Source organism: Erpetoichthys calabaricus, chromosome 7, assembly GCF_900747795.2.
Source record: "Erpetoichthys calabaricus chromosome 7, fErpCal1.3, whole genome shotgun sequence".
Taxonomy (NCBI): Eukaryota; Metazoa; Chordata; class Cladistia; order Polypteriformes; family Polypteridae; genus Erpetoichthys; species Erpetoichthys calabaricus.
Window position 1 is genome coordinate 133,988,978 of NC_041400.2, and position 21,801 is coordinate 134,010,778.

The window sequence follows — 21,801 nt, forward strand, 5'->3', positions numbered from 1 at the left end:
ATCCTAGCAAAGACATAACAATTCAGAACAAGAGCTTTCTGATATATCCATCCTTAATGGCTAAACCTACAGTATATACAATGATAACTTCTGAAAAACCTGACCTGTCTTCTTCAAACAAGTTGTCTTATGTTTGATATGTTATAGACTCCATATGTATTGTTTTTGGTCCAGTTTGGTCAAGTATTTGTCCCCATGTCCTTCAAAAAGCAGTTTGACCTATGTATTTTGATAACTGCAATAGAAATTGTTTAATTTAACTAAGATTGTTGCAGTTTGCTCTGTTTAATCATGTTACCAGGCCTATTGATTTGCAAATGTTTTGCACAATGTTTGAGATGCATAACTTATTTAAACATACATGTACACATACTCAAGCATACATGCTTACACACACACACTCAAGTAAAGATAGCTGACAGTTTTTTTCCCCTATGAGAGCATTTGCCAGGTGATGAAGAGAAAGAAATGAACACACAAACACAAATACATACACACACACACACATACATACACCTCGATCTGTAAAGGTCAATGTGGTATTAAGCCACCCCTGTACTGGTCTATCTTTGCAGCTTGTTTGATTAATTTACTCCAATGTGTTTAGTTCCAAATGAAATAATATAAAACCTGTTTACAAGATTCAATTTACTGTTCATTTTACTCTACATTTACAGTATCTATGTACTAAATAAATATTTAATATGTTAATATACTTGATTCTATATTATTGTACAAAATATTTGTTTGTATTGTATTGTAAAATCTACTGTTAAGTGATTTCCTGTAGTATCACTTAAATCTAACTCTATAGACTACATTCCATACCAATTTTTTCCTCTTTTACAGGTAGTTCCTGATAGCAAAACAGCTTCCCAATTTAAATTAGTCAAATGCAGAGAGGGGTCCACATGCAAACCGTACCTCTAGCCTGCTCACTTCCCCTGTTGCCTGATGAATGTTAACCGTAAAAGAAAAAAAAATCATTTAACTAAGGCCCCGAAAGCTCCTGAAGGCTACATCATGTAGATTCCACACTTAATTCCACACAGCTTGACATACTGTATATGCTCGCTTTTAAGTTCTCCCGCAGATAAGTCGAGGCTTGATTTTACCATATTATTTCTGGTATTTTATAATGTTGGTCATATAAGTCGATTGTGGAAAACTCACGCTATCGGTCCAAGAGATTATGATATACTAACGCCCACCTGAGTGAGTAACCACGGAGCACACTGCTTTTTTTTTATATATTGTGCCTATGTGACCACACGGTAATACTCGAACTATTCCAAAGCGATGTTGGCACTGTTTTGTGTTTTGTGTATCTCATACCCTCATACACCTTTATCATAAGAGCAACCCATATCTATGATGGAGCATTTGATCAGAAGAAAATATGAAGCTGGTTTTAAATTAAAAGTCATTGAAGTGGCGAAAGAAATTGGTAACTGCACTGCTGCAACAAAATTCTATGTCTGATAAATTGGTGTGAGATTGGAGGAAGCAAGAAAATGTAAAAAAAAAAAAATGTAAGTGTCGTATTTTTGAACAGGCGTATAAGTCGGGGTCTGATTTTATGATCGATTTTTTGGGTCTCAAGACCCGACTTATACGCGAGTATATACGGTACCTTGCATACAGAAGATGGTTAGACCTCTGAGCCTTCCAGAGGTTCAAGATGCTATCAGAACCTTACAAAGGGGGGAAGACCAAGGCTCAGATCTAATTAATCAAGATTGTTCATGCTATATGTTCATGGAGGGGAAAGAAAAGATTCTCCTAACTGAAACATTTCAATATCTTTCAAAAAAAATCCACCTGAATGCACATTCTGCTGACCAGCTTATTGCACTCATCAGAGAAAGAGACAGAGAGAACAGATGTGTGAAGGCAATATAAAAAAATGACAAGGAGAAGGACAAGGTAAATCCTCATTTTGGGAACAGGCTTAGGTCAAAAGAAAAACTGATCATTATACCCAAAAATGTCAAGACATAAATCAAAGTCAAACCCAGCTCTTTTAACTTTTTTGTTAATTTTTCCATGTTTCAAATAATTTCAATTGGAGACTTATTTTTTACTAGGGGTTTGAAGTTCCATTGTTATTTTGTGTAAACACTTCAGATGTATCATGATTTCCCATCACTATATTGTTTTCTATACTGACACTACCTATTCATCGCTCGGTTGTTTAGATGTAGGTATCCATTGCTATGCTACATGTCCTCAAAGTCACGCTGCATGATATTATCAGTGTGACACTATTTAAACCAAAGCCACATATCCAAGTATATGGATACGATTCTAAAAAATCTTTAACAAGCGCCCTACTTTTTGACATTCTGACTTTTAGCTTTCTGGTAAGGATTCTTGACATTGAGCTTTGTTTCATGTAATAGTTTGGTTGCATGGCCTTCACTGGCATTTTGTGACTTGTTCATCTCCTGGTCCTTTTCACATTGCTTTAGATACCTGCCAATTTTTCAGCTGTGATAGAACACCTTTAGCTTTGCTCTAACTAATTGCTAACAAAGGGTTTATCTTGAAGAGTTTTTTTAAAAATGAAAAACTTAGACAACAGGATTGCTGTGCCACCAAATTAAATACTAATATAATAATGACATTGAGTATAGTGGTGTTGGTCCCATGTGATTGGCAACAGATGTTATTGTTATAAGCAATATAGCTGTGGACATAAAACAACCCAACAAATTTTCAATATCCACTCGAAAAAAAAAAACAAAATTGCATAATGATGCTATTATCAAAATAATGGTAAAATATCATAACTATAAGAAATATGTACCAAAAGATAACAAAATCAGTAGACTGAATCTTCTTGCCCCCGAACTAGGAATCACCAATTTTATTATGGGATTTATTAAAGGATGATGAAACCATAGATGAATATTCAATGTGATGCATTCTTTTGTAGCCACTTTGTTTCCTGAAGTCATGCTCTTCTTATATAAAAATAGTTTGCTTCAGAACGTTGAACAAGAGAAGCCTCTCCTCTGTCTCTAACGTTATTTGCTATTGCTACTAAACCTCTCCCTGTCACATTCATAAACAAGCAGATGTGAAAAAGGGGACTTACAAATTAATTCTGATTCTGGAAATCAGACATTTCACTAAAAAAATACTTGCCAGGCTCCCCTTACCTGTCTTAAAAATCAGTAATAGAAAATATAATGTCAAGCAATATATATGTGCAGTATTATTATTATTTCTACACTCCACCTGTAATGACCAGGGCTGAATTTTACAGTCCTATTGCTATTCTCTCTATTAGATGCTATGTTTCTAGGGGCATGGTTTCTGAAGTCATGACCTCAAGTGCACAATGGGAAAAAAAGGTCTGCATATGCACCAAGCTTTATCCGATCTGCAGATAAATCCTTAAAGAAGAAAACAAAAAACTCTCTTTGCTAATCGATCTTCGATTCTTGCCTGATTTTTGACTTTTATTCTTGCCACTTGTTTGGGTTTTGATCGCTTCATTTATATTTTATAATTTCCTTTTGCGGGCGGCATGATGGTGCAGTGGTAGCGCTGCTGCCCCGCAGTTAGGAGACTTGGATTCACTTCCCGGCTCCTTCCTGCGTGGAGTTGGCATGTTCTCCCCATGTCTGCGTGGGTTTCCTCTGGGTATTCCGGTTTCCTCCCACAGTCCAAAGACATGCAGGTTAGGTGCATTGGTGATCCTAAATTGTCCCTAGTGTGTGTGCCCTGTGGTGGGCTGGTGCCCTGCCCAGGTTTTGTTTTCTGCCTTGCGCCCTGTGTTGGCTGGGATTGGCTCCTGCAGACCCCCTGACCCTGTAGTTAGGATATAGCGGGTTGGATAATGGATGGATATTTTCCTTTTGCCTTTATCATGCATCTCCAGGATCGCCTCAAAAATTAGTTATCTGTTTCCTACTGAGCCTGGACACTGCCACTCTCTTTCAAAACATCGAGCATTAGATGAATTAAGGCAGCAATGAGAAAGGGACCTTTCAATCAGAATTTCAGCTAAAAGAGTGGAATATAGCCATTGACAAGATGTTCCTCTTCATAAATTTGTGCCATCTATGGTGTAACTCTACTAAAATTGTATACCACCCACAACATATGTGGTGAGAATCAGAGAATAGGTTGTTTACATGTATCCAGACCAAGATCTTTAATGTGAGCAAGATTGTCAGTTACCTACCTCACTCCGCCACATGTTTTGGGACTGCCTCACACTCAAGTTATATTAGGAAAAAGCTTTGTCTAACTGTCAGATGGTGTTTGAAGCATCTGCTCATCTACAGCATTTGCATTTAACATCACCAAATATGATAACACATAGTTACAGTATCTTATATTACATTATTCTCTCATCACCTTATCTTATTCAACTGGAAAAAATCCAATCCACCTATCCTGCAGGGTTAGAGTACAAATTAAACTCATATGCATATCTTTTCCATGAGGGAGGAAGACCCACATAGACAATGTCATAGAGATGTGAGGTACCAATGCTAACCACTGTTCCAATGTGCATCCCCATAACAGTTTCAGAATGACCTTCAATGAAAATAGCAAAATAATTACATTTTTCCATTTTTACTTTACTTTGTTTACCTGTCATCCACATCAAGTGCCTGTAAATTCGTCTCTGGGATTCTAGCAAGTTCATAAATGATGTCACTATACCCAGCAGCAGCTGCGATGTGCATGCACGTCTTTCCATTTTCATCGTCATAGTTAATTACTGATGAACCCAGCTGGTGGTCCAGGATCAATGAGCACATGTATCTGTTCCCACTCTAAGATATAGAAAAGACAACAATCTATAGACAGTGCTCGGTGACATGTATTAAACATTGCTACAAACCTTTATTATTATTTTTTTATTTGACAGACAACTTTATTCAGGGTAACCTACAAAGCAAGTTATAAAACATACAAGAATAAAGGTGCAAGCATCAAAGCAACAGAGACTAAGATAAAAAAGTGTGTACAAGGGAGTAAATCTACGACATAATTATACCTACAACTAGACTAAGGCAAAAATCAGCATCCTAAACTCTTTGTCAATACACCAGCGCCTATCCAAGAGGAGAGAAACTAAGCAGATCCAAAATAAGTATTTACTCATAAAAATTAATAAAATTAAGTAATTACTCATAAACATTATTTAGGTCATTCCTTTCTGATTTCCAATATATCCAATTATAGGGTACAGAGAGTCTTTATTATTATGGGTAAATAGTACTAGTAAGTACTTGTGAGGGCGGCACGGTGGCGCAGTGGGTAGCGCTGCTGCCTCGCAGTTGGGAGATCTGGGGACCTGGGTTCGATTCCCGGGTCCTCCCTGTGTGGAGTTTGCATGTTCTCCCCGTGTCTGCGTGGGTTTCCTCCGGGCGCTCCGGTTTCATTCCAAAGACATGCAGGTTAGGTGGATTGGTGATTCTAAATTGGCCCTAGTGTGTGCTTGGTGTGTGGGTGTGTTTGTGTGTGTCCTGCGGTGGGTTGGCACCCTGCCCAGGATTGTTTCCTGCCTTGTGCCCTGTGTTGGCTGGGATTGGCTCCAGCAGACCCCCGTGACCCTGTGTTCGGATTCAGCGGGTTGGAAAATGGATGGATGGAAGTACTTGTGAGAACTACTAATTTCTATAATTGTAGGTTCTTGATTTCTTGTCCTAAAAATATAAAAGCACTGGTTTCATTGATTAATCACTAATTTTTAAATTCAATATTTAGTGAATAGTTAATAACATTATTATTTCCATTAATTGTATATTTGCCTAATTTATTACAAAATCAATTACATACTTTTGTTGCAGTTGTAAAATAACTTTTGCATAAAGGATTGAAGTGGAAGTCTTGTGGTTCAAGGTCCAGTATCTTACCACACTGTTAATTCTCCTCCAACTAACTCACTTTATTAAGTCCACTGACATAAAGCCAGTCGTGTACATGAAGCTGACACATGATACCTTTGAAAAATGATTTTGATGACAATATTTAGGTCTGGTCTCAGTCCTACTTGATGCTGCCAAAATAGGCTTCTGACTACTGTACTTTTTAAACAGGTTCAAAACAAGCTGGCTGGACCATTCAGCTAACCATCTCTCCATGTAAAACCCTTATTTTTTAGAATTATGTGTTCAATTAAAAAACAATCAAACATCATCCATTTTTAAACCAATAAAGGAACATGAGAAACTGAAATATACCCAGGCAGCAATAAACACAAGGTGATGGAATGGCACAGGAGAATGATTTAGAAGTGCTACTCAGCTAGACTGTGTGACTACAGCACCCTAACTGCGAATCAAAGTGGGGTCACCCAAAACCACCTAACCCATTTGAAAAAGAATCAACCAAATAAATGAATAAATGTACAATTGTTAACCTACCACAGCACAGTCGATGATGTGAACAAGCATGTCATCCAGTGCAAAAACATTTGTTTTTTTTTCATGAATCATTTGTAACACAATTTCAAATCAAACATTTTTTAATGTTTTCCAAAAAGAAAGAAAATGACAGTGCTCAGGAATAATAGGCATACACTCATAACAATGTCATGTACTTTATTCAGAATTAGTCAGTTTATAAATATTAAGAACAATGAATAAATCTTTCAAAGACACCATTGTATAGCTCAGACAATACAGCTTAGCACAGCTATTATGTCTTATCTTATGAATGAAGCAGATGTTGCATGCAACTTGCTAAAGAAACATCAAAATTGAAGTATTTGAGTCTTATTATGTCAATTAAACTGTCAAACTTTAGACTGCCATTACTCCCACGTAGTGTACTTACACATACAGTACTTGGGTTGTACAAACCACATTCTTCATATTTTGAATTGTATAGTCATCATTTTTATTTGTTTTGTTCTGCTTACCTAATAAAATGTTATAGCTTAAGCACACCCACACTTTTCAGTGTGGACAAACTGTATTGTAAACAGCTCTCATTCCTGGAATCAGAACAGGGATTGAAAGACGTGGCCGCACCTGATAATGAGGCAAACAATGCTGTCAGGCCGTAGTTATTTGTATTAATGACATGAGAGTAAAGGAAAAACTCACTTTGTGTTAGCACTGTGTCTGGGGTTGGTTCCTGTCTTGTGCCTAAATGTTGGCACCCTCAACTTGATAAAGGAGTTTTGATCATAAATAGATACTGTATGTAGATACAAAGCAAAAGTTTAAGGTCAAGAGACATGAGGTGGGGGAAACTAGACTAGAGGTCTGGTAGATAAGAATGGAGGAATGAAGAGTGCTAAACAGAGGTGGTACCTGCCTACAGATCCATTTGAGTAGCTGAGCGTTAACAAACACTTTTACCAAAAAAGTAGTTCAGTTTTATGCAAAAGTAATCATTAATACATTTGTTATTTGTTAAAAAATGTGTTTCATTCTGAAAAGTATATACAGTATAAATATATCATGCTAGTGTTCACTCCTACATCCAAATCAAAACATGTCCAGCTTAACACTGCCTACAAAAGTTAATTATTGTCATATGGAAGGACTTTTTGCAAAGCTCTGAACAACACAGGTACCTTTTTATTTACATGCTTTTGAGGTCCCTCTTTATTTATGTTAGTGCTTCTCCTCACATTATATGTTTTGCAATGCTAAAAAACACACTTCATTTATAGCAAAATATACAGTATATAAAGCTGAGACGCCCCTGTCATGGGTCATCTCATTCTGTTTATTTTGGTAACATTGTTATTTAATAAAAGAGGTGACCTGGTTGGTATCCTAACTTTACATTCTGTGGATTGTTTGTTCCCTTGGTTGATAATCTCAGTAAATGAAAGTTCAGGCAAAATTTATACAGTATGTTTATAGGGTCATTATTGTCACCTGCACAGAGTACAATGCAATTGTACTTGCACATGCTAATCAATATGCAACATATCATCACTCTTCATTCACTTTTATAGTAATGGAAGAAAAAAACAAACATACCACAGGGGTTGGGGAAAAAATGACTTTATGGAGCAGCACAGCTTCTGGGAACTGTAGCCCTTGCTTGCCAGAGGCTGAATGGCAGCAAGAATGACAGAAGGAAGGTCCACAGTGAATTCCTCAGTATTTATGAACATATCTTGAACTGAATTCTTTATTTGATGTTTTGTTGCCACGTTCATTTTAAACTTTAGAGTTTCTCCTTTTGCCATTGATTTATTTGATCCGCCATAGTAACAACAATAATTTGGACTATCACATGACTAGTGTTTTTAATGTAACTAAATACTGCAAAACAAATATTTGAACTTTTTAAATAGTAGATTTATTTTGCGAAAGGTCACGCAAGGTAGTGCACACATTAAGAATTTCACATTTACAACATTCACTATGTTGAGATCTATAGTACAAACTATTTTTAATAGAAATTGAGTGAATTCACAACAGTGAAAATTAGTAAATTAATTTATTTGGTCACTAATACTTGGCACCCCACAGATTACTTTAGTGCATTTAATGACCAAAATCAAGTATAAAAGCTGTGCAAGGCATAAAGAAGTATCATGTGCAATGCTGACCCCTGCTGTATAGCAAAGTATTTTCTTCAAAACTCCTTCTTGAATTATTTGGGCTGAAGTTCAAAACAGACAATTAAAGGCTGTGACCATAGTTATTATAATTATAATGCATTAAAATGATAAAATAATGTTGCAATTAGAGCAGTCTTGCCTTCATAGTAATACATGGCCAGTTGTGAGTCAACAATTAACCTAATACTCAAGACTCTGGGATAATAAAGAAGAAGAACCCACGCAGATACAGGGAGACCATGCAGACTCCACACAGGTAAGAGACCAGACTGGGATGATAAGCTGTATTTCACAATACTGCCCACTAGTGAAAAAAAGGGTGCTGCTAATAAAAAATTAAATTGTCTAATTTATTGTTTATCTTAATGGTCAATAATATGATTTGTATTTTCAGAAATTAAATTGATCCACCTTCTTGAAAAGTTAAGTGTGCACTGTGTAGTAATTAAACCATTTTATATTCGTATTTTTGAGAGACTAATGAATGAAGAGAATGAGAGAGAGAGAAGGTTTGATTGATATGGAGATAGTGAATGAGGAGGTGCAATGGATTAGCAAGGAGGAAGTAAAGACAGCTATGAAGAGGATGAAAAATGGAAAGGCCGTTGGTCCAGATGACATATCTGTGAAAGCATGGAGGTGTTTAGGAGAGATGGCAGTGGAGTTTTTAACCAGATTATTTAATGGAATCTTGGAAAGTGAGACGATGCCTGAGGAGTGGAGAAGAAGTGTACTGCTGCCGATTTTTAAAAATAAGGCTGATGTGCAGAGCTGTAGTAACTACGGAGGGATAAAATTAATCAGTCACAGCATGAAGTTATGGGTAAAAATAGTGGAAGCTAAGTTAAGAAGGGAGGTGATGACTAGTGAGCAGCAGTATGGTTACATGCCAGGAAAGAACACCACAGAAGCAATGTTTGCTCTGAGGGTGTTAATGGAGAAGTATAGAGAAGGCCAGAAGGAGTTGCATTGCATTTTTTTGGACCTGAAGAAAGCATATGACAGGATGCCTCGAGAGGAGCTGTGGTATTGTATGAAGAAGTCGGGAGTGGCAGAGAAGTACATAAGAGTTGTACAGGATATGTACGAGGGAAGTGTGACAGTGGTGAGGTCTGTGGTAGGAGTGATGGATGCATTCAAGGTGGAGGTGGGATTACATCAGGGATCGACTCTGAGCCCTTTCTTATTTGTGATGGTGATGGTCAGGTTGACAGACGAGATTAGACAGGAGTCCCCGTGGACTATGATGTTTGTTGATGACATTGTGATCTGTAGCGATAGTAGGGAGCAGGCTGAGGAGACCCTGGAGAGGTGGAGATATGTTCTAGAGAGGAGAGGAATGAAGGTCAGTAGGAACAAGGCAGAATACATGTGTATAAATGAGAGGGAGGTCAGTGGAATGGTGAGGATGCAAGGAGTAGAGTTGGCGAAGGTGGAGGAGTTTAAATACTTGGGATCAACTGTACAGAGTAATGGGGATTGTGGAAGAGAGGTGAAAAAGAGAGTGCAGGCAGGGTGGAATGAGTGGAGAAGAGTGTCAGGAGTGATTTGTGACAGACGGGTATCAGCAAGAGTGAAAGGGAAGGACGACAGGACAGTAGTGAGACCAGCTATATTATATGGGTTGGAGGCGGTGGCACTGACCAGAAAGCAGGAGACAGAGCGGGAGGTAGCAGAGGTGTGACAAGGATGGATAGGATTAGAAATGAGTATATCAGAGGGACAGCACATGTTGGACGGTTGGGAGACAAAGTCAGAGATGCGAGATTGCGTTGGTTTGGACATGTGCAGAGGAGAGATGCTGGGTATATTGGGAAAAGGATGTTAAGGATAGTGCTACCAGGGAAGAGGAAAAGAGGAAGGCCTAAGAGGAGGTTTATGGATAGTGGTGAGAGAGGACATGCAGGTGATGGGTGTAACAGAACAAGTTGCAGAGGACAGAAGAATATGGAAAAGATGGTCCGCTGTGGCAAACCCTAACGGGAGCAGCTGAAAGAAGAAAAAGAAGATATTGAAGCTTATTTTGAGTTTTTGTTTAATCGTTTGACTTATTTTTAACAATGCTTATTTTGTTCCTGTTTCATTCTTAGCATTCATATTGGCATATTAGGATGTGTCACATGGTTGTGACTGTCATATCAGTTATGTTATGAGATGTGACAGTATAAATATGGCAGTGGTTCTGTTACACATTATCACTCGGTTGAATAAACTTTCTAAAAAATCTAGTGGTAATTAGGTTTTCAAGAAGTAGGCCATAGCATCAGGTTTTGTTTCAGTATTTTGAACCTCTTTCTGTCTTTGACTTCTGATTCTTGATTTGCCTGTACTTTGGTTGCTTGACTGCTTATTCTTTTTAGCTTTGAACCCAGTTTCTTTATTACTTCAAATCTTGCACCAGTTTATCATCTCCTAGTTATTTTTACCTTTCTCAAAACAATCCTCTGTGTTATGATCAGTTTTCTTTATTTTTTTCTGCATCTTCAAAGTACCTGTGTTTGTTTATGTGTCTATGCCCATTTTGACATTATTGTTTTCTTTTAAAATGTCCTTGAAGAGTTTACAATTATTAAACATTTACCACAAAGCTACTTTGATTTTCCTGTAGGTGTTGCTATTTTCTGACATTTGTGTTCTGGGTTTTCATTGTTATATTCCTAGGATATTATGGGTCTTTGTCATGTGTGACATATTTAATGCGAATGTATAAAGGTCAGAAAGTTTACTTTTGGATTATCTGATACTGGATAAAAACTGTGTGTGGGTTGTGATCGATCTTGTTGGTTTATTTTCTGGCTTAAATACTTAATTTCTTCCTTTCTGATTCTTGTTTTGTTCCTTGATTTGTTGAAAGATCTGCTTAATTCCCGGTTAATGAACTTAGTGTGTCTCTTGGCCCTTACTGAAAATCTGTTCTGTTTCTCTGAAGCAGAATACTCTGAGACATGGTGTCCTACAACAAAGGGCATCTATCAAGTTATACATTTTGTAAAACCAGTTTTGCCTTGCAAGGGTTGCGAACTGCTTGAACCCCGGTTGAGATAAGACAAAAATTTGTCCACGCCTCTGTACCTACACATTACAAGGGAAATTCAATAATTTAGCTACCTGAGTATCATGTATTTGTGATACAAATCTGACCTTGTCACTGGAGATGTCTTGTCATGCCACATGTGCAGTTTGAGGTCATTTCATAGCAAGCACACAGAGAGAGAGGATGGCAAACACATCCATCTACAAGTCTAAGAGAAAACTGACAGATTGAGAGCATTCTTCTGTTATTAAATTCCTTATAAAGGAAGGGAAGAAGCCAAAGGAAATCCATGAGAGGTTGAATACTGTGTATGATGATGATTCACCTTTCTACTATAGGGTGAAATTTTCGGCCAAGCAATTTAAATGGGGATGGGTGTCAATTGAAGATGGCCCCACACTGGCCATCCTTTGGAGGCAACTTCACAAGAAATGTGACAAGGAGGAAGCTATGATTATGACAGATCGTCATTTTAAGATGGATTGGTTAATATTATAGCCCAGGAACCTGGCATTTCAGCCCACACAGTTTCTGCAATCATCCACACTCATTTGATGATGTCAAAAGGTCAGTTTCCAATACGTTCCACAAATGCTAGCACAGGATGAGGAAGCATGTCACCAGGAATTCAGTCATCACAACTTGGACCTTTTCAGGGAAAATTTCACTGACTTGTTCTCACAGATTATTTTTGAGGATGAAATGTGGGTTAAACACCGTTACCTTGAAACCAAACAAGAGTCCATGCAATGGAAGCATAAAGAATCCCCAACCCGCAAGAAATTTTGCGTGCAGCAGTCAGATGGAAATGTCAGACTGACAGTTTTCTGCTATTGAAATTAATACCACACAAGTCAACCATCACTGGAGAAACAAGTGCTTCCACAATGAAGTCATTAGATGAGGCAATCAAACAGAAACATCATTAGAAACTGTCAGCAGGCATGTTGCTGCTTCACAACAACGCACCATCCCACAAATCCCAAAAACTGAAGGCTGCTATCACAGAATGCGGCTTCATAGAGCTTAACCATTCATTGTACAGTCCAGACCTAGACCCCAGTAATTATGTTCTCTTTTGAAACCTGAATAACTTTCTATGAATACGATGATGTCCCAATGATAATGACCTCAAGGAGGTGGTAATGAGCTCCGAAGGGACTAAATCATCAGAAGTAAAGTGGACCAAGTGTGTTAAAGTCAAGAGACAGATTATTAAAAACTAATGAGGTAAGTTTGACCATCAGATTTTATTTTAACTCTCTGGTTCATAATTCTTGAGCACCCCTTATAACAGTAGGTTAATTTATTGACTCCAGCAAATCTAACGACATGTCTTTTGCCTGTGATGAAAAACATATCATAATACCAGGAAGCAGCCCAGCATTTTAATGATGTCTCCTGATCAAATCATAATTAAAGAATCAAAATGAATTAAATATTCACTCCTGGCTAAATATCTATCTATCTATCTATCTATCTATCTATCTATCTATCTATCTATCTATCTATCTATCTATCTATCTATCTATCTATCTATCTATCTATCTATCTATCTATCTATCTATCTATCTATCTATCTATCTATCTATCTATATCTGACTCTGTATTTTAATCTTGCTTGCTTGTTTGTTTGACAAGCATTATCTATCTAATAATAATAATAAACCTCAAAACTGCACGGAGAAATACAAATGTGGAACATTTATACAGATTAAAAGTCTCCTGGCACTTTTTATCTTGTAGGACACTAATATTGCTTCTTCACTGATAACCAGTCCTTTTATGTTAAGCTTAAACCCCCTTCTGTGGCAAAAGGGTCTTAGGCAGTTTGCTTTGAAATCATGTGTTTTGGATGATGTTTTGTCTAGCATTGTTTTCTCTGGATTTCTGAAAATGTGATCCCCACACAGCATGAAAAATAAGCACCAATCCAATGGGTGAAAGGGACTAAACAGCAGCCCAAAAGGTGACTAATATCTTTCACTGCAAGGCAATAATTTCAGCTCATGAGATCAGAGTGGCTTAGACCTTGAGACCATAGTGTTAGGGTGGTTCAACCCTTGCTTCTGACTCACACCTTGTTTATAAGTATTACCCATCTACATCACTTGTAAAAGTTAAACCATGGATTTACACCTGGATAGTGCCTTGAGATTAAACTCACTACAGAATATAAAGGAACTAATAAGCCTAATAATAATAATAATAATAAACTGTGCCCTAAACAGCATATCATAAAAGGAACAATGAATACTTACTTGTATATACTGACAATTCTGCAGCACACACAGTTTATGATTTTAAATAGTAATAAGAACTCTTCATTGCCAATGCTTGCTTTTTACCTTCATAATGATTTAATGTAATATTCCTAATATAAATATCAGTGCCTTTTCCAAAACATTTTACCTGCACAGCCCAGTGGAGAGCTGTCTTGAAGTCCTTGTCCACCAAAGTTGGATCAGCTCCTTTTTGTAATAAGGCCTGCACATGCGAAGGCCGGTTGTGGAAAGCTGCCCAGTGTAGAGGGGTCATTCCCTAACAATAAGAAACAAAACAATTGATTTAGCTCGATTTCCATTAATCTGACTCCTTTGAATAACATGAAACAACATTGAGTTTGTAAGCAAGACTGTGCAAAATATTTTCTATTTTTTTCTTTCTTGTATATGAAGTGTAGGGAAAGTATTGTAATCGTCCAAAAATTCGATTTCGAGATTTTGATGAATCTCAACATTTTAGACCTCCCTGAGTCCAAAAATACCTTTTTTACCAGGCACAAAATGTAGATCTCTATCAACTTTTGGGCTATTTCTGCTAACTGGAAGTGTTGCTTTTTTATTCCTGCAGCTGCAGAGTCTGATTTATTTTTTCTTTAGAATATATCAAAATAATTCATTGCATCTTTTGTTAGCTGTACAAGTAAAAAATGTCAGGAGAAAGAATCTCCAGGAATTTAAGAGAGAATTGAAAAGCCTGATACTGTGGTGGGTGTAGGGGCCACAGACTAAGAGAGAGCTCTGCCTGCAACCATCCATGGTGGACAGGAGGTTCTCCTGCTGCTCTTCAGGACAAAACCTTCTTTGTGCCTTTGCAACCCAAAGGTAGCTGATTTGTGTCACAGAGTGCATCTTCTCAGAGTGCATTAGGGTTATAAAGAGTATAACACCTTAAGAAAGTTACCCTATCATAAAAAAAAAGTTATCATATTTCATGGATGCTACCTGCCCATCTGTGTGAGGTGCAATAGGGTTCCCAAAATGTGAACATTTTACACCATTTTTCCATATTGAATTTTCCATACTGAACTCCTGCAAATTGGGACTATTATGCAACTTAATAAAATGAGCTCCTTCCCAGTCCATCTTGGCAGTGATCTCATCAGACCTGCCTCTACTGTAAAAAATCTTGGTGTCATTTTTGATTCCTCCCTCACTTATTCCACCCACATAAATCACATTAAAAAACTTTCTTACTCTCACCTCCGTAACATATCCCGTGTTCGCTCCTTCCTCTCCTTCTCTAATGCTGAGAAACTTGTCCATGCTTTTATCACATCCCGCATCGATTATTGTAATTCCCTACTGGCAGGTGCCCCTTCTAGTCTTATATCACAGCTCCAGCTTATTCAAAACTCAGCTGCAAGAGTCCTTACTCGAACCAGCAGCAGCGAGCACATCACACCCATCCTGCTCCGTCTTCACTGGCTCCCTGTGTCCTACAGAATCGAATATAAAATCCTACTAATAACCTACAAAGCTTTAAATAACCTCGCACCAAACTACATCAGTGACCTTCTCCATCACTATGTGCCTGCCCACCCACTAAGGTCCTCTGATTCTGGTAATCTTGTTGTGCCCCTCACTAATCTACACTCCATGGGTGACAGAGCCTTCAGCTGTATAGCGCCCAGACTCTGGAATGACCTACAGAAATTAATCAGGTCAGCTGACTCCATGAATTCTTTTAAAAAACAACTCAAAACTCATCTGTTCAGGAAGGCTTTTAGCTCTACTTGACTTTATTACCTTTCTCTCAGTTTACTTCTCTGTCAAGATGCCAATGTAACCTGTATGTGTATGCGAGACCATCAATTATGTTGTCTGTTTTTTTTTTTTTCAGAATTTACTGTCTTAATCTTCTTTATTTATTTATCTGGTTTGTACAATGCTATATACTCTATATTCTGCCGTTCTTTATTATATTATGTAAGTGCCTTGAGCATGGGAAAGGCGCTATATAAATAAAATGTATTATTATTATTATTATTAACAGTTAGATGTAGAAGGACTGGCAGGATTTCAGTTCTCACTCTTTGGCGTTTTAGATGATAGTAAAAGGTTTTAAACTGCAAGAATGTTAAAGATATCTTTAGAAAGACTGGTAACCGAAGAGCTGCCATTAAGATGCAGAACATTAATGCTGCTCAGGAGTCATGTGTGCAAGGACACTGAAGAGACAGTACAAGAACCTCTATATAGATTAATTTTTAGTAAAAGAAGTGCTGTTGATTATTTAGGTGTCAACCCATCTTAGTCGGGTAGCATAGCTAGTTATTGTTTTTTTTTTCTTTGATATCACTTTAACACCATTTTGTTTATGAATACTTTGTCATCACTGCTACAGTGGGGTTGTTTTTCATGGCCATGGCCATGTTTTTTTATGTCAATGATGGCCATAGCCAGTCATAAGTGTGTAGTGTGTGATATTACATGGGTGTGCTCTGCTACAGTCACATGCCACAGTTATAAAAGATGTCTGCTGGTAGCATTTGACAAGATTTGCAATTGTATGTTCAAAAACTGAAGTTGCTTTTCTTTGCATTCGTTAAGAAAATTTTTTTCAGGTGCAGTTCGGAGCTTTAATTTTGTTTTTGATCTTGTATTACTGGATATCATTTTGTCACTAGCTTTCCTTCTGCCTTTTTAGCTCCAGATTGTTGTCTGAATTTTTTAACAGCTCTTTTTCTCACCCTACCATACTTTAGTATTTTTTTTCTCCTCATCCTGTTGCTCATCTTATTTAGATCTTTTGAACTGCTTTGCTTCTCCAAAGACAGAACGATTTCCTAGTCTAGAGGCACAGTCTAGTGACATCTGCCAGTTCTTGATAATCATCTTGACTGTGCTTCAAGTTATACTTACGGTTTTTGAACTTATTGACACTGTTTCTTGGAATTAAGTCTATCAAAAACTTTGTTCTTGGTTTCTTTGAAATGAATTACTTAGCAGAACAGGAAGTGCAGTATTTATCCTGAAATCCTGTATTACAGTACAACTTGCCACAAGAGGCCAATTACTGAAACTTAATGTGTTATTCTGAAGACAAATAGCAGGTTCTATCAGTTTTATGAGGGGGATGGGCACTTTTTAAAATAATCTGTTCTTTTTTTTATTAGTTGGAAGTCCTGGAGATAAATCTGTGGAATATCCTAAAATACTGTTTTGATCAGTTGATAAACCAAAAGGACATACAGTATTCTACTAGGTATGGATAATAACACCAGAAATTCCAACATATATAAAAATGATTAAATAAATTCATAGGAAGGACTAACAAAGAGAGAACATAAAAGTAAAAGCAAAATCATCTACGAGTCTGACTCTTTGGGTGTTAGTGTCTGTCTCAAACGTTTACTGTGAAAATGCGCTCCTTTCGCTCACACCAGTCATTCCCATTTTCTTTGCATAACCTCTATCATCCTAAGAGGAAAATGACAATATTCTAAATTGACATAAGTTGTACCTACTGCAAATCTACTGTATGTACTCAAGTACCACAAGAATGTAATTCTGAGTTTTGTGTTTTGACACTTCAAAGTTTGCTGGCAGTGCCTTGCCTCAAATGTGAACAAGCAGTCTTTGGAATATAAAGATAGAATCACGAGCCACTGACATTTATTTGATCAACAGAATTCCTTGACCCAGTGTAATAGCAGTGGCCTTTAAGTGCATCTTTATCACTCAAAGTTTGGTGGTTTGCATCCCAGGTGAGGTGCTAACAGTGACCACCACAGAGCAAATTGCCAGACAACTGATGCCATGACCCTGATTAGCTTTGTTATGGGGGTGGTATAACTTACTGGCAGCATGTGTTTAGAAGAGGGATGCTGGGAAGAGAGACCAGCCTGACATCCCAAACGGCTCAAGAGATGCGGCCATCCATGACGAATTTTGAAGAATTATTGTGGTTTTAAAGAGACGGTAGTAGCTTGTGTGATTGTCTTTATAATCTAAACATTCTAAACATGTACTTCCCAGGCAAGGCACTAATAGTGACTGCCTTCGAGGGAACTCCTGAACTGAAAAGTAGGGATTATTTTTTCATGATTATTTACTTCTTAGAATTGTACTCTCTTAGCATTGACATCTTTAGAGTTTTATTGATGTCACCGTGACACTATTTTGGGTTTCTTTTGTGTCCATCACAGTATTGTTATTAGCAACAATGTCTTTCTTGGTCATTTGGCTTGATTGCAGTGTTACAGGTAATGGCTCCAAGTATATGATTAAAACTTACAAAAGGTAATGAATTTTGCTTAGTTAGAAAGGAAAGGTATCTTAATTCAGTCATTAGATTTTTGCAAAATGTTTTAATCATGATTCTCTGCTCTCTGAATTTTGATACTTTGTTTAAAGTGGGGTTGAAGCCTTGAAACACAAGACATCTACCTAATGGCTCCCAAATATATCTGACCATACACTATTATGAAGTGCGTTTCACTGGTTTTATAAAAAGTGGCCCTTTTGTGCCCATTTTATTCACACCTTACTTTTCACAAGATATGTTGGAAACCGGGCAGCACGGTGGCGCAGTGGGTAGCGCTGCTGCCTCACAGTTAGGAGACCCGGGTTTGCTTCCCGGGTCTTTCCTGTGTGGAGTTTGCGTGTTCTCCCCATGTCTGCGTGGGTTTCCACCCACAGTCCAAAGACATGCAGGTTAGGTGCATTGGCGATCCTAAATTGTCCCTAGTGTGTGCTTGGTGTGTAGGTGTGTGTGTATGTGCGCCCTGCGGTGGGCTGGCGCCCTGCCCGGGGTTTGTTTCCTGCCTTGCGCCCTGTGTTGGCTGGGATTGGCTCCAGCAGACCCCCGTGATCCTGTAGTTAGGATGTTGGAAACCTGTGTTATCTACCTGTTACAGTCGTTCTTCCCTCCCACCCCCTTGGTGGAGGTTGAGGGTAAACGAGGTTCTAAAAAGTTTATATTATATGTCAGGTTGCTTGGGTTTATTATCTAGTCCAGAGGAACAGTTACAGTCCTTAGGGTCGTTCTTAGGTTCCAGCTAAAGATATTTATGCTTAATGCTAGATCTGTTAGTTTCAATTACGTCATCATAATAAGCTGAATAAGCCCATCTGGAGCCTGTGCCTTATGAAGGAGGCTCTGTTGTAAATCTAAATCAAAAAATCTAAATTTTGTTTCCATGATTATCTGTTTGCTGGAAATTTTTTCTTATTGTTTATACATTTTTAGCATTTTGTTGATGACATCATTGTGGCACCATTTTTGGCTTCTTCTGTGTTCTTCTTGGTATTGTTGGTCTCAGGGATGGGGGCACATGGGCATGGTCATGTGATTTTGCAATAGTTACATATGGTCAATGGGTCAACTTTAAAAACAGTTGCCGTCAAAACACCCTTATAAGTTAGTTCTGTGGAAAAAAACAGAATTGCTATGTATTCAGATTGAAGATTTCAGTGATAAAATATGTCACTTTATACTTATTAGCAGTGCCTTTCTGAAAATACTATGATGGCGTTCACTTTAGTTTACACAAGTTTTGGGGATAAAAATTGGACAATTAAATTTCAGTCAAAGTAAGATACATGTTAAGGATCTATGATTTTTCAAAGCAAGAAAGCAGTCCAGTAGAGTCAGTAGAGCTGCGTTATGATCATGGCCTCAGGTATTTATTTCTTTGATAAAGTTAATCTTCTTGCCATCAGTTACATTTACAGGACGTAGTGTTTTTAATTCCTAGCGGCTTTCTCAATAAAAAGAGTCAATGTCTTATTACCATATTACCAGTTAAATCAGTGTACTTAGGTCACTGTGACATTACATTTTGTTACCAATGCTATTTGATGACAGCATACTGTACGTCTTAGTAAGAAAAATATTTATCAAGCAAATTTCATTTTTAAGAAAATGTATCAGGTATTAAAGTGTGAAAGAACTTAAATATTCCTGTATGTAAGAAAATTGCAAGTTAATGTATCAGAGAAAACAGGGGAATATTAAATAAATGTCTTTATCTTAGTGGGCCTGCGGTGGGTTGGCACCCTGCCCGGTATTGGTTCTTGCCTTGTGCCCTGTGTTGGCTGGGATTGGCTCCAGCAGACCCCCATGACCCTGTGTTCGGATTAAGCGGGTTGGAAAATGGATGGATGGTTATCTTAGTGGGCAGTAGAAAGGTCACTAATTTGCTTAAATCAAGCAAATAAAAAGTACTCAAAATTAAATATTTTATTAATTATATCTTTCCCAGCATCTCAACCAGGGGTGGTTTCAGCTTTGGTCCAAAGCTCCCAGGATACACACTAGCCTCCATAGCTGTGAACAGGATTAAGCTGGCTATATAGTAGATGGGGGTGGCACGGTGGCGCAGTGGGTAGCGCTGCTGCCTCACAGTTAGGAGACCCGAGTTCACTTCCCGGGTCCGCCCTGTGTGGAGTTTGCATGTTCTCCCCGTGTCTGAGTGGGTTTCCTCTGGGTGCTCACGGTTTCCTCCCACAATCCAAAGACATGCATGTTAGGTGCATTGGCGATTCTAAATTGTCCCTAGTGTGTGCTTGGCGTTTGTGTGTGTGTGATGGATGGGATTATAATGAATTACAGACTGGAGATTTCTGATCTGATTTCTGAGAATACAAACTGCTGTTACTCTAAACATTTTTTCTCAATTTTATAATATTGGATTATTTATCAGTGGGTAGCGCTGTTGCATCGCAGCTGGGAGACCTGGGGACCTGGGTTCGCTTCCCGGGTCCTCCCTGCGTGGAGTTTGCATGTTCTCCCCGTGTCTGCGTGGGTTTCCTCCGGGCGCTCCGGTTTCCTCCCACAGTCCAAAGACATGCAGGTTAGGTGGATTGGCGATTCTAAATTGGCCCTAGTGTGTGCTTGGTGTGTGGGTGTGTTTGTGTGTGTCCTGCGGTGGGTTGGCACCCTGCCCGGGATGGGTTCCTGCCTTGTGCCCTGTGTTGGCTGGGATTGGCTCCAGCAGACCCCCGTGACCCTATGTTCGGATTCAGCGGGTTAGATAATGGATGGATGGATGGATGGATTATTTATTGAAGGTCGACATACATAGATAGATGGGGTTTTCCAGAGGCATACATGTTAGGTTAATTAGCCACACTCTAAACTGGACCTGTAAGCAGGGACATCTTAACAGCATTATAGGCCCCCGGGCAAAGCAGTGCACTGGGGCCCCTACCTACACAACCACTCAGCAAGTTACAACATACATAGATTAGAATGGGGCCCTATATGCTCATGGGGCCACCGGGCAACTGCCCAGTGTGCCCATGCATTAAGACGACCCTGCCTGTAAGTGTGGGTATGTGTGTGAGTGTCTTCTAGACATGGGCGGTAATATTACCCAGCCACTATGTCACCCTAGAACAAGGCTTTTTTAGGGTTTAGTTGTTCATAGTTTTATGTTGCCATGCAAGATATCAAAGAGATACACTGCCATTAGATGGGTTGCTGTTACTTGTAATATAGGAGAAGTGAATAAGGGACAACCCAAGGTATGGGTCAGGTGGTGAAGCAAGATGTTTTGAGAATAAAGGAATCCCTACTTGGACTCTAAAGCTCCCCAGCTCAACTTTATAAAGGAAAAAGGTATCCACTGATCATATATAGGACAAAGAATGAGAACTTAACCAAAAAACATCAGTAGTGGGAGATTCACTTACTCTAGTGCAGGACTTGAGCTTTCTCTACCTTCTTTAGGAATAAAGAAGCAACTAACTATGAATGATGTGCCAGTCCACTGGAGTGCACACTTTTGCATACATCTGCACTCATTCATACAAAACCATTTTATAGCTGTATCTCTCTCAGCCAAGAATCCCACGTGAGTACAGTAGCACCGCAAAATTTTAAACAGATAGCAAACAGTTGACCTGAAATGATTAACTGCATGAGAGAGGGAGGGAGTGAGCGGTCCCCGTGTGGGATTAATCATCCATTAAAGATTAGT

The 21,801-nt window shown here is 38.4% G+C and overlaps 1 protein-coding gene across 2 annotated transcripts in view; it reads right to left on the reverse strand.

Moving 5' to 3' along the window:
- ankrd55 (ankyrin repeat domain 55) overlaps window positions 1-21,801 on the reverse strand; it is a 99,054-nt gene that overhangs the window by 44,904 nt on the left and 32,349 nt on the right. For both annotated transcript variants that reach the window (XM_051929581.1, XM_051929580.1), the window contains exons 6-7: window positions 14,004-14,132; window positions 4,612-4,796 (exon numbers count right to left, since the gene is read on the reverse strand). In XM_051929581.1, coding sequence (XP_051785541.1) covers window positions 4,612-4,796; window positions 14,004-14,132 — 314 coding nt within the window. The remainder of the gene's footprint in view (window positions 1-4,611; window positions 4,797-14,003; window positions 14,133-21,801) is intronic.